This window comes from Hemiscyllium ocellatum, chromosome 15, assembly GCF_020745735.1.
Source record: "Hemiscyllium ocellatum isolate sHemOce1 chromosome 15, sHemOce1.pat.X.cur, whole genome shotgun sequence".
NCBI classification, from domain to species: domain Eukaryota; kingdom Metazoa; phylum Chordata; class Chondrichthyes; order Orectolobiformes; family Hemiscylliidae; genus Hemiscyllium; species Hemiscyllium ocellatum.
Genome location: NC_083415.1, coordinates 36256558 through 36271214, shown reverse-complemented (window position 1 = coordinate 36271214; position 14657 = coordinate 36256558). Strand labels below are relative to the sequence as shown.

The window sequence follows — 14657 nt, the reverse complement described above, 5'->3', positions numbered from 1 at the left end:
GAAGATATGTGCCTAGATGATTCTCGTTGCGAAAGGCAATTAACTCCTAGCCCCAATGGTGTCTCAATTGTACCATTCACTAAATTTATACAAACCAAGACAAATAAATAGATTATAATATTGAACTACACTCAAGATTCCATGCTAGGAGGCATGAATAAACAGTGAGAAATAACAAAAGAGATTGCAAAATGACAAAAATACATGTCAGTGAACTAGGAATTAGAAGACAGCAGCAGTTCAGTGCAAAGTAATGTAAAGTTGCACATTCAGAAAAAAAAAGTTTAATAAAAGGATTTATTGCTGCTTACACCAGTAGGGCACTTGAAACAGGTCAGATCCCACATACCACAAAAGGAAATGTAAAGTAGCCATAATCTTACCAGGCAATAGGGCTGTTCTCTCATTAGAGACAACTGGTGGTGGTTTAACCTGAGGGTAGACATGCCCAAGATGAGGTTGAAACTTTGAGAACTTTGTGGTGACCTCAGTTCATCCAGTCACGCAAACTAACTGACCCCCTACTAAGGAAGTTGATTGCATGAAGTGGAAATATTTTGTTGTCAGAATGTTATCCTTTCTTGGTGCTCAAAATCTCAAAAAACAAATCAAGTCACCCACACAAAATGGGAAACCCATCTTATCTCATTTTGCACTTCATTTCCCATCCCAGGATGGTCTGCTACCTCACTGACCTCTTCCACTACTTGGTCTATTCCATCACTACAATAGCAGCTCTCATTCTCTACTGCTCATTTTGTAGCCTTTTTATCTGTTCAAAGTTTATGAGAAGATTTGTAGCTCGGGTGCTCGTTGCTGTGGTTCTGTTCGTCAAGCTGGGAATTTGTGTTGCAGACATTTCGTCCCCTGTCTAGGTGACATCCTCAGTGCTTGGGAGCCTCCTGTGAAGCACTTCTGTGATGTTTCCGCCAGCATTTCTGGTGATTTGTCTCTGCCGCTTCCTGACAACCGGAAGCGGCAGAGACTCCCAAGCACTGAGGATGTCACCTAGACAGGGGACGAAACATCTGCAACACAAATTCCCAGCTCAGCGAACAGAACCACAACTTTTTATCTGTACCTACCACAACGATTGCAGACATTTAAGTCTTACCTGATCAATATACTGTTTTCGTACAAGCTTGGCTAGTTCCCAATCTGATATCATAAAATTTTCATAATCAATTGAGTGATGTGTGCATGTCAGAGTTCATTTTACCCCTGAACCTCAATCTCTGATTAAATGTTGCTAAGGTCTGCCATTTACTGAAGGTCCACAGATGGTGCTACATCCCAAATATATTGGATAGCTTCTATCCTCCTTCTATCAGTAGTAAGGAATTATGACATACTTAGAACTAAAATTGGACTTTTAATATTTCCAAGTTAATGGCATTTGAGTGAGTTAAAACTAAAAGCTTCGTCTCAACTCATTAAACTTCATATTTCTAAAGGACTGGTAAAAGTTGCAACCCAATTAAAATCAATGAGCCTTTTTAAATCAATCATGAATTGATTTTCCTCATATTACTGCTCACTATGTATAAACAGTGTGTTAAGGTTAGAGGTCTACAGCACAAAACAGAAACAAAAATCCATTCAGACCATCAATCATGAACAACCAGTGTTTAAGAAGGATAATCCTGCAAATTACAGGCCTGCGAGGCTCACATCGGTGGTAGGGAAATTATTGGAAAAGATTCTTAGGGACAAGATCTATATGCATTCAGAAACGGATGATCTATTAGCAATGGACAGCAGGGTTTTGTGCAGGGGAGACCATGCTTCACAAACTTGTTCGAGTTTGTGTTTTAAGAAGGTGACAAAGATGATTGATGAGGGAAAAGCAGTTGATGTTGTCTACAGGGACTTTACTAAATCCTTTGACAAGGTCGCTCATGACAGATTGGTACAAAAGATGAAGTCACATAATATCAGGGTGAGCAGGCAAGACGGATGCAGAACTGGTTTAGTCATAGGAGGCAGAGGATAGTGCTGGAAGGATGCTTTTCTGAATGAAGGGCTGTGACTACTGGTATCAGTGCTGGGACCTCTGCTGTTCATGAAGTACATAAATGACTTGGGAGGAAAACATAGCTGGTCTAATTAAGTTTGCAGATGATACAAAGACTGGTGATGTTGTGAATAGTGGGGAGTATTGCCAGAGGATACAGCAGGATTTGGATCAGTTGAAGGCATGGGCAGATGGAGTTTAATCTGGACAAATGTGAGGTGATGCATTTAAGTGCAGATGGAAATTATACAGTGAATGGCAGAACTCTTAGGGGTATTGATGTGCTGGTCCACAGATCACTGAAGGTGGCAGTGCAAGTAGATAATATAGTAAAAAAAGGGCTTATGGCATGCTTGCCATCATTGGAAAGAGTATTGAGTACAAAGGATAGACAAGTTATGCTGCAGCTTTATAAAACTTTAGTTAGGTCACATTTAAAATATTGCATATAGTTTCTGGTCACCACATTACCAAAAAAATGTGGATGCTTTCGAGAGGGTACAGAAAAGATTTACCAGGATGTTGCCTGGTATGGAGGATGTTAGCTATGAGGAAAGGTTGGATAGACTGCACTAGTTTTCACTGGAACATAGGAGGTTCAGGGGTGACCCGACTGAAGTTTAAAAGCATGGATAGAGTGGAAAGTATGGAGCTTTTTCCCAGGATGGAGGGATCAATTACTAGGGGACACAGGTTTAAGGTGTGAGGGGTGAAGTTTAAAAGAGATGTGTGAAGGAATGTTTTCACTCAAAATGTGGAGGATTGCCTGGTACACGTTGCCAGAGGAGACACGATAGCAGCATTCAAGAAGCACCTGGACGAATACATAAATAGGAAGGGAACAGAGGGATGCGGATCCTATAAATGAAGTTCTAACATGGAGTGCAAAATGTGACGGCACAAGCACGGAGGGCTGAAGGACATCTTCCTGTGCTGTACTGTTCCTTGTAACAATCTAAACTATTCTAATCCCTTTTCCAGTATTTGTCACATAGTCCTGTATGCTTTGGCATTGCAAGTATACATCTATATACTTAAGTGTTTGTGAAGGTTTCTGCCTAGATCACTCTTACAGGCAGCGAGTTCCAGGTTCCTACCACTCTTTGGTGATATTTTCTCCCCCACCCCCTCACATCCACATAAACCTCTGGCCCTTTACCTTAAACACCTCCCCACAACATCTTCCCACACAATTGCCCATGTACTACCTCATTATCCAAGGGCCCAAACACACCTTCCAGGTGAAGCAGCGATTTGTCTGCACTTCACTCAATCTAGTCTATTATATTTGCTCTTCACAGATGTGGTCTCATCTACACTGGGGAGACGAAACACAGACTTGATTCCAGAACTGCATATAATATTGTAATTTATACAGTTCCAGCATAACCTCCCTGCTCTAAAACACTGTGCCTCGGTGATTAAAAGCAAGGCATGACCAGCATACAAGGACAACTTCAGTGCTTACGTTTCAAAAAAGATTATACAAAGTATGCCTATTTTCTTTAGAATTTAGGAAGTTCTTACTAAGGGAAGACCTGATCGAAGTCTTCAAAGACATGACAGGCAAAGACAGGGTATAAACCGATAATAAACCGATAAACTTCTTTCCTGAAGGGCTCTGGCCCGAAACGTCAAATTTCCTGTTCCTTGGATGCTGCCTAACCTGCTGTGCTTTAACCAGCAACACATTTTCAGGTATAAACCGATAAACCATTTTCACTGTTTGGGGCTTCTAGAACTGAGGGGCATGGTCTGAAAATTAGGGGCAGACCATTTAGGAGAGATATTAGGGAGTGCTTCCGCACAAAAAAGGATGTTGGATGTTTTAGAGCTCTTTCAAAAATGGAAATTGATGCTAGATTAGTTGTTAATTTTAAATCTGAAGTAGATTTTTTGTTGAAAAAGATATGGGCCAACGGCTGATATGTGGAGTTGGGCTACAAAATAGCCATAATCTCACTGAATGGCAGAACAGATGTAAGGAACTGAATGGATTACTTCTGCTCCTATAAAGTGTCCTAAATGTTTTCGTAACCACTTTATCAGTCTTGTTAAAGTAAACTAACAGACTGGTGGACATGCACATCAAGGTCCCAGATTCTCAGTGCTTCCCAAGCTGCCACTGTACATCACATATTCCCCTGCCTTGTTTGAAAAAGTACCTCACCTCTATCTCTTAAAAATGTGGGGGAAAATTGTCCATGCACAAATAAAGACTGCAGTCAGGGGAATAAAACCATGATGGATGCAAATGGAATGCAGAATTTCATACATTGCACAATGAGCACAAAAAGGAGGTTATTCTGTATTCGTACATAATACGGATTAGGTCCAGTATCTCATCGTAGGAAGAGTGGGATAAGCATGGAAAGAGTAGAAGAACATAAAGACCAGTACAGCACGTACAGGCCCTTTAGGCCTCGATGTTGTGCCAACCTTTTACCCTATTCTACATACCAACATACCCTTCATTGTATTATCTTCCAAGTGCTTATCCAAGAGTCACTTAAATGTCCCTGAATCTACGGCCACCGCTGGCAGTGCATTCCACAGACCCACCACTCTCTGCATAAAGAGCATACTTCTGACACCTCCCCTAAACCTTCCCCCAATCACCTTCAAATTATGCCCTCATGATAGCCATTTCTCCCCTTGGGAAACAAGTCTCTGGCTATCCATTGTATCTGTGCCTCTCATCATCTTGTACACCTCTATCAAGTTACCTCTCACCCTTCTACGCTCCCTGTCTCCCTCAACCTTTCTTCATAACGCATACCCTCCAGTCCAGGCAGCATCCTGGTAAATCTCCTCTGAACCTCTCTAAAGCTACTACATCTTTCCTATAATGAGGCATCCAGAAAATTCCTCACAAATTGTAAGAAATAAAAAAAAGATTATAGCTATTAAAATATAATGGGACCATTTTCAATGGAACAGAGAAGATAAAGGAACATCTGGAATTTTGCATGGTATGCAAGCTTCATCATAAAATATTGTTTCCTGCCTATGAATCAGTTGGAAGGGGTCACAGACAGAGGATTATCACTGGAAGAAACTGGATGCAAGTTAGAAAAATGTTTTTTTCATCCAACAAGGGTTAGTAAAACGGGAAATAGTTTACTGTACTTTTGATAATAACAATTTAATGGAAAATCAGGGATTCAAAAGGTATTGTCAAAAGAACGCAGAGCAAAGAGTTGGAGATGTTGGCTCCAGTTGGGCATAGGTAAGATCATCTGAGTGGCCTGTTTCTACACTTTTAAACTCTATGAACTTAAATGCTAAACTGCTGAATGCAGCAGTTAAAATAAAAGACAATACTGGGATCAACTTAAATCTGAATGTAGTATGCACTGTAAAAATACAAATCTACTTTCATCACCTTCAGCAGCATCTATGTGATGATTTGTTTGTGATTTGGGCCTATTGTAGATTTCCCTAAAGTGAACAACAGACTTCAGCCAAGAGGACGTGTGCTTATAAGTTTTATTCAAGACCACCAAATCTAGTCCTAGTTCACAAAATGCACGTAATCATTGACTTGAAATGTCACCTCTTGTTTTCAGTTTCCTAACCTGCTAACTTTCCAACCATTTTCCATTTAATTCAGGTTTCCAGTAGCTGCAGTATACTGCTTTCAGACAGAATAGTAAACATTCACCAATTAGATGCTTTATTATAATCATTTAACAGTTTGAGCTCTGATATAAATGCACTGATATCATTACAACTAAATTTGCACTTGGTACATGCCTATAAATTTTACATTTAAACATGCATACAAAAACCAGACTGGAATTCATGGTTTTTCAACAACAGTGTAGACAATCATTTGAAATTGTAAATGAATTTGAATAGCACCTAAAGGATTAAATTCAGATGTCTACTGTTGAGATTGTTGGCTTTCGTCATAACTTTCAGTTGCCTAAATATGGATTAGTGCACATTGCAGCATATAAAATGGATTTGAAGGATTAAAAATTCCTTCAAAAAAAGCAGGTGACTTCCACACAGAAGACAGCAAGAACGAGCAGTAATTTAAAATAAATTAATTTACAAAATAATTCTAATTTAAACCATAAAATCATAATACTTTAAAAAAGCCTAACTTATCATCCACTGCATTTGGTCTTGGGCCTCTCCTTCAGGGCAGGTTCCTTCTTCCACTCCCACGCCAAGTTTTCACGAAACACTAAGTAACTCTGAGACAGCATGGGAATTCAATGAATGAGCAAAAAAAGTTATAAATAATAGCTTGCAACTGGTATTGTTTATCATCCTTTTTGCAGGAGGGTCCACTGCTGTTTGTTATCTGCCATGTGTGGTCTGCTCACGCATATCTTCTTGGTGACATGGGCCATATCACCAGTTTGATCACTTGCACAAACTCATTACAATGAGCAAAACACTACATGTGTTTCCGAACTGAAAAATTGAGTTTAATGCGAGTTTAGGTCTAAACATGCACTTAACCGTTGAAACATTAATTGGGACATGGTGGGGTGGAGGTGGGGACAGCAGGACACAGATTTTGTTTATATGCCAAGTTTAGGTCTAAATATGTATATTGATCCTGAAAATGTGGCTGCATTATATACCGGAATCTACCATTGTAAGAATTAGCACAATTGCTGTGGGATAATCTTCCACTTCATTCAGACTACTAGTCGGTTTCTCAAGTGTTGATGACTCAACATCTTGACACATTCCTTTAGATCATATCACAGCCATTTTGACAAAGGTTTAAATTAGCGTCCTACTCAGCCTAATCCAACACTTGGATTCCTTCAAAAGCTCTTCATAGACAATGATACATGTACTAGGATTGCTATATTGTTGAAATGGTCTTGCATCTCAGGTTGAGATGTCTATCTTTTATACAGTACTAGTACAGATTATAGCACACCAAGATCAAATCCTGTCTAGATTAAAATGGACTACAATACTCCACCAGATCAAAGGCATTTAGATTTGTTAATCTCTTTGAGATTCATATCTTAAATGATCCGATACATAGTTGGTGATACCTTAAACATCGCCCCTGTAGACCTTTGCTTTCTTGGTTCGGCATTAAGTGATGGATAGATTACCTTACCACAAGGTAAATGAATGACAAACTTTAAAGTCTTCCGTTACAACTACATCTGAACAATTCATCCACAGAGGATATACAGCACAGAGAAAGGAATAGAGAAAATGGTAAAAGAGGGAGTGGTGTGGCATTGTTAGTCAGGGACAGTATTACGGTGGCAAAAAAGGATGTTTGAGGACTCATCTACTGAGGTAGTATGGACTGAGGTTAGAAACAGGAAAAGAGAGGTCACCCTGTTAGGAGTTTTCTATAGGCCTCTGAATAGTTCCAAAGATGTGGAGGAAAGGATAGCAAAGATGATTCATGATAGGAGCGAGAGTAACAGAGTATTGACTGGAAATACTGTAGTTTGAGTACTTTATATGGGTCAGTTTTTGTCCAGTGTGTGCAGGAGGGGTTCATGGTGTAGTTATGTATATAGGCCTACAAGAGGCAAGGCCACATTGGATTTGGTACTAGGTAATAAACCTGGCTAGGTGTTAAATTTGGAGGTAGGTGAGCACTTTAGTGATAGTGGCCACAATTCGGTTATGCTTACTTTAGCAATGGAAAGTGATAGGTATATACCACAGGACAAGAGTTATAGATGGTAGAACAGCAATTATGATGTGATTAGGCAAGAGTTAGGATGCATAGGATGGGGAAGGAAACTGCAGGGGACGGGCACAATTGAAATATAGATCTTATTCAAGGAACAGCTACTACGTGTCCTTGATAAGTATGCACCTGTCAGGCAGAGAGGAAGTGGAAGAGTGAGGGAGCCATCGTTTCCTAAAGAGGTTGAATCTCTTGTCAAGAGGAAGAATAAGGCTTATGTTAGAATGAGACGTGAAGGCTCAGTTAGGGCTTTTGAGAGTTACAGTTAGCCAGGAAAGACCTAAAGAGAGAGCTAAGAAGAGCCAGAAGGAGACATGAGAAGTTGTTGGCAGATAGGATCAAGGGAAACCATAAAGCTTTCTATAAGTATGTCAAGAATAAAAAACTAAGATTAGGGCCAATTAAGAATAGTAGTGGGAAATTAAGACCATAAGACATAGGAGTGGAAGTAAGGCCATTTGCCCCATCGAGTCCACTCCACCACTCAATCATGACTGATGGGCATTTCAACTCCACTTACCAGCATTCTCCCTGTAGCCCTTAATTCCTTGTGACATCAAGAATTTATCAATCTCTGCCTTGAAGACATTTAGCGTCCCTGCCTCCACTGCTCTCTGCGGCAATGAATTCCACAGGCCCACCACCCTCTGGCTGAAGAAATGTCTCCGCATTTCTGTTCTGAATTGACCCCCTCTAATTCTAAGGCTGTGTCCACGGGTCCTAGTCTCCTTGCTTAACGGAAACAATTTCCTAACATTCACCCTTTCCAAGTCATGTATTACCTTGTAAGTTTCTATTAAATCTCCCCTTAATCTTCTAAACTCCAATGAATACAATCCCAGGATCCTCAGCCGTTCCTCGTATGTTAGACCAACGATTCCAGGGATCATCCGTGTGAATCTCCGCTGGACACGCTCCAGTGCCAGTATGTCCATCCTGAGGTGTGGGGACCAAAACTGGACACAGTACTCCAAATGGGGCCTAACCAGAGCTTTATAAAGTCTCAGTCGCACAACGGTGCTTTTATATTCCAACCCTCTTGAGATAAATGACAACATTGCATTCGCATTCTTAATCACGGACTCAACCTGCATGTTTACCTTTACAGAATCCTCAACTAGCACCCCCAGATCCCTTTGCACTTTGGCTTTACGAATTTTCTCACGGTTTAGAAAGTAGTCTATAGTTTTATTGGTTGATGGGAAATGTTCATCCTGGAGCTCCGTTATGAGTGGTGTACCGCAAGAATCTGTTTTGGGGCCTGGATGACCTGGATGAGGGCATGGGAGGATAGGTTAGTAAATTTGAGGATGATACTAAAATCAGTGGAGTTGTGCACAGCGCTGAAGAAGGTATCAGGTTACAGTGAGACATAGATAAGCTGCAGAGCTGGGCTAAGAGGTGGCAAATGGAGTTTAATGCGGAAAAGTGTGAGGTGATTTACTTTGGAAGGAACAACAGAAATAAAGAGTACTGGGCTAATGGTAAGATTTTTGGTAGTTTGGATGAGCAGAGAGATCTTGGTGTCCATGTACAAAGATCTCTAAAAGCTTCCACCTAGGATAAGAGGGTTTATGGTGTATTAGCTTTCATTGGTAGAGGGATTGGGTTTTGGAACCATGAGGTCATGCTGTAGGTGTACAAAACTCCGGTGTGGCCACGCTTGAAGTATTGAGTACAGTTCTGGTCACTACATTATAGGAAGGATGTGGAAGCATTGGAAAGGGTTCAGAGGAGATTTACCTGGATGTTGCCTGGTATGGAGAGAAGGTTGAGGGACTTGAGGCTGTTTTCATTAGAGAAAGTTGAGAGGTGACTTAATTGAGACATAGAAGATAATCAGAGGGTTAGATAGGGTAGACAGTGAGAGCCTTTTTCCTCAGATGGTGATGGTGAGCATGAGAGGACATAAGTTGAAATTGAGGGGTGATAAATATAGGCCAGATGTCAGAGGTAGTTGTTTACTCGAAAAGTAGTAGGGTGTGGTACTCTCAGCCTGCAACAATAAACTCACCAACTTTAAGTGCATTTAAATGGTCATTGGACAAACATATAGATGAAAATGGAATAGTGTAGGTTTAGTGGGTTTCAGGTTGGTTCCACAGGTCGACACAACTTAGAGGGCCAAAAGGGCCTGTGCTGCACTGTAATGTTCTATGTTCTATTCCTTTGGCCCAACTCATCCATGCTGACCAGGTTTCCTAAACTGAGCTAGTCCCATTTGCCTACACTTGGCCATATTCCTCTAAACCATTTCTATTCATGTACCTCCATACAGTATGGAAACAGGTCATTCAGCTCAAAAAGTTCACACTGACTGTCCGAAGAGCATCCCACCCAGACTCACCCTCCTACCCTATCCCTGTAACCCTGCATTTTCCACAGCTAATCCACCTAACCTACACATCCCTGGACACCAAGGGGCAACTTAGCATGGCCAATCCACCTAATCTGCACACCTTTGGACTGTAGGAGAAAACCTGAGCACCCGGAGGAAATCTAGGCAGACACGGGAGAATGTGCAACCTCCACACAGACTGTTGCCTGAAGCTGAAACCAAACCTGAGCCCTGATGCACTGAGCCACCGTGCCACCCCAAATGTCTTTTAAAAGTTGTAATTGTAGCCATTTCTACCACTTCATCTGGCAACTCATTCTATACATGTATCACCCTCTGTGAAAAAGTTGCCCCTCAGGTCCCTTTTAAATCTTTCCCCTCTCACCTTAAGCCTACACCCCCTAGTTTTGGCCTCCAACGCTGGGGAAAAGACCTTGGCTATTCAACTTCTCTATATCCCTTATGATTTTATAAGCATCTATGGTTACCCCTTAGCCTCCTATACTTCAGGGAATATCCTCCTCTCCTTTTAACACAAATCTTCCTGTTGAATGAGACATTTTAATGATTTATTCAGTTAGAAAGTATTTCTGAAACACCTCTCAAGCACTTAAAAACTAATTTCAGAAAAATTGAGTAGCATTCCTTTCTATCATTCAAAATTAGGATGATTATTTAAAATCATGGCCTCATAGAAGGTTTGCTTTTTTATTTCAAAATATACATTATTCATATATAGATTATACAATTCAGTTTAGTACAGTAGCATATCAGGAAATAAACAGATGTTGGATCCCCAAATAAACCAAAAGCATCTGTTACTTTAACCAGACTATACTTAGATGCATTTCAGGCCCTAGCAGGGTCCGATAACTCAACAGACCTTCAGCAGGAAGACTTCAGACCCTGGTCTTAACCCATGGGGCCTTAACAGCAGCTGCCCCAAGCTTGAGTGCATCCCTCAGCACATGGCCTGGGCCATTGGAATGTGCCCCCTGCAACACTGTCAAGGTTAACTCCTTGTCTTGGAACATCAAGTTTCATGTAGATGAAAGAGCGTCTTTCACAGAGTTAATGGTCTGCCAGGCACAATTGATGCTTGTCTCAGTGTGCATCCCGGGGAACAGACCAGACAGCACAGAGTCCTGCATCACAGAGCTGCTTGGGACTTACCTTGACAAAACCACTGCATTCTCCTTCAGACTTCCTTTGCAAAACCATATTTCAGAAGGACGTGTGACCGTCTCAATCCCCTATAGCTACTTTGAGGGCAGTGTACAGTGCTGCAGACAGACCAAGCATACACAAATCTCAAAAGGTAGTACCTTTCTCACCACAAGCCAAGCAATGTATTGGTACTTGTTGGAAAGTTCTGGTGATGAGACATTCTGACAAATGATTTTGATAGTCTGGTCAGGGATCCATGCCATGGGATCCATACCATAGGATCTACCCACTCCTTTTCTGCAGGGAGTCGAGGACGTTACCTACTGACCACTTCCCAAATGGACTTGTGGTCAAAAAGTGCTTTTCTTTATAAATTTCTCCACGCAGGACAGGGTGATGCAGAATGGTCCAACTACTTGGAATGTTCCACAGCAATGAGGCCAGTCCCATCCTTCGCACTACCATGGACAGGTAGAACCTCCTTATGCACTGACATCTGGTGTTTGTGTACCATGGGTCTATGCATAGCTTGATGTGGCGGCACACAAAGGTGGCCATCAGGATGAGGGGGCATTGGGTATGTTCTTCCTCCCTTATCAAGAGTTTTGTACATGGAGTCCCTGTGGACTTGGTCCATCTTAGACTCTCCAGATGAAGTGGAAGATGGTTCGGGTGACTGCAATGGTACAGTTTCGGGGAATGGGCCAGACCTGCGCCCCGTAGAACAACAAAGTCTCACACCTGACAGCCAGCTTTTTACCCACAATAGTGAGGAAATGGTGATCCCAAAAGACTTCACTTTGGTAGTATACTTCTCCCAAGATTTTTCGCATATGTCAGCTCCTCCGAAGTATATTCCCAGCATCTTCAAGCAATCTGTGCTGACAGCGAAGAGAACAAAGGATTGGTTGGCCTGGTTCCCAAAGATCATGGCTTGGCTCTTGCCTCGATTTACCTTGGCCCCTGAGGCCAGTTCAAACTGGCCACAGGTGTTCATGAGTACACACACTAACAGCAGATCTGAGCCAAAAAATGGTGACATCATCCATGTATAGAGAGGCTCTGATCTACTGGGCTTTGCTGTCTTGAAAATTCAACCCTCCCTGGCTCGCATCATTCCTGACAGACTTAGCAAAAGGCTCTGTACAACATATAAACAAGGTAGGAAAGAGTGGGCAGCCCTGCCTGACTCCCAGATCTGAATGGAAAGCTTTCCAACTCCCACTCATTGATTAAGATTGCAGTAATATTGGTATAAAGCAGTCCATTTGCAAATTCCCTCCCCAAAGCCCATTTTGGACAGCATGTCCAGCATGTAGGTGTGCAATATCCAGTCAAGGCTTCCTCCTGCTCCAGGCTGATAAGGCAGACATCCATGTCCCCAGTTGTGAACGCAGGTGATTGTATCCCTGAGGAGCGCAAGGCTCTCAGAGATCATCCTGCTTGGTACAGCACAGGTTTGTTGGGATGAATCACCAATCCCAGAGCAGACCTAACCTGGTTGGAAATGATCTTAGACAGGATTTTGTAATCCTGCATTCAGCACTGTCAGAGCAGGTTTATATCATTAAGACGCCATTTGGTCTTTGGAGTCTGTGCCATATTGAAAATGAGCCACGACCTAATCTCACTTTGCAACTTGTTATTTTGATTTATTAAAGTTAGGTCACGTTTCAGCTTCTATCTTAATCCAATGTGTTTATCTCAATAGTAATTTGGCCTGGTGTAAAACAGTTCAGAAGTTAATGATTTAACTATGCCTTTTATTTCCTGGTTTGCTGCCGAAGATGGTTCTGCAATCTGATTGGCTAGTCAGCCCGCTTGCTCGAGGCCGATAGATGGCACCAGTTAAAATTTAGACCGAAACAGTAGAAATTGACACAGTTTTCGAGAGTTCGATCCCTGCATTGACCCTACACCAGTAACTGCAAGATCCAACACATCATACCGCGGCTCATTTGAACCAGAGTAGTATGACCGTGACTTTACAACCATATGGTTTTGTTTTGTAACTAGGCCCGACGTGAGGTCAATTACTGTATATGTACAGCTGTTGGTCGGTAGAAAATAATTTCAGTTGTTGGAGCAGATTATGTAGATTTGCAGTAACTTGAAAATTCACATCTCCCACTTCAGGTTGCATGAATTCTGGAGTAAATGATTGCTATTTGTGAGAGAAGAAATCAACGAGGATAGTGGTTTGTAATGAAATAATATGCCCCAGACACACAGCTCAAATTTTAAAATACAACAATGTATCATTTGTCTTACCATATAGAAAATCTGCAGATATGTTTAAAAATTTTAAAACTTTAATCAATAATTAACAATTTAAAAAGTTAGCTTTAATTTGCCAAATGGCCTTTTGTCACAATTCTTTCAATTGAATAATTAGCCATGATTTCACAAGAACTTAAATCAACAGCGTGTTTTAACTTTGTTTTTATGCTTAAGTACTTTGCATTGTTACTCCTTGGATCCTGCATGTTTTACAGGATTATATCCGCACAACTGAAGAAACAAGTGCATTCAATTTATATAACAGCAGACTGCCATCTAAATATATCTCTCCATATAAACTGCACAGCGTTGAAATTTAGAACATCTAATAGCCTGTCCTTCCCTGCCAACTATCAAGAACCAACCATCTGCGGGAGATATTTAACCAACAAACAGAAAGGAAAACAAAACACTTCCCTTCCCCGATACCAAAACAGTAATGGCAATTTGTCTATTCCGCTGTCAAAGTGGTTAAAACAGATATGTTATTTAAAGAAAACAAACTTGTGACAACTTTTATCTTCTTCCATTAAGCCTTATAAGTAACACCGGACAAGAAGAAAGGAGTGTGACGTTTTGCTAAGTATCATAGCCAAGTGATACAGTGTTGTAAAATCAAAGGACTGGGTTGGCAGAGGACATACTCTAAGGTTCCGGACGTTAGTTACACACCTGTCATGAAACTGAAAGATTCAGGTGTACACTGCGCCGCCTTAAGAGAGACGCCTTCTGACACTTACTTACTGAAGGCTTACCTGTCAGATCTGGCGGCTACGGTTTCGACATCGTTGGCAGGGCTCCCCAGCTCAGTTTCAGCCATTGTTCTTTGCTGTACTGGGGTTGTGGGGAGAACTGGGTTCTGTAGTTCGATGGGCAGGGGCTCCCCCATTGCCACAGCTCAGAAGCAGTAACAAGGAAGACTACAACTCCCCAAAGGCCCTGCGCTAGTTGGATGCTTGTTTGAAATAGCAACGCTAAATAAACATACAACTGAATGAAACACCACCCTCCCCCACACCCCTCACCCTCGCAAAATGTCTGGGACGGGGCGGTGTTGAGCACCAACTGAAATAGCCTATCCTTGGAAAATTACTACTGCATCTTCCTCATTGTGACCCACCACTTGTCACTGGAGAAGCAGCTTATTTTTAGTAACTACAAGCTGA

General features: G+C 41.5%; 1 protein-coding gene across 2 annotated transcripts in view; it reads right to left on the bottom strand.

Annotated features, from left to right (window-relative positions):
* LOC132822749 (uridine-cytidine kinase-like 1) overlaps positions 1 to 14400 on the bottom strand; it is a 142574-nt gene extending 128174 nt beyond the window's left edge. For both annotated transcript variants that reach the window (XM_060836050.1, XM_060836049.1), the window contains exon 1: positions 14247 to 14400. In XM_060836050.1, coding sequence (XP_060692033.1) covers positions 14247 to 14380 — 134 coding nt within the window. In that variant the 5' untranslated portion in view covers positions 14381 to 14400. The remainder of the gene's footprint in view (positions 1 to 14246) is intronic.
* Positions 14401 to 14657: the final 257 nt, after the last annotated feature.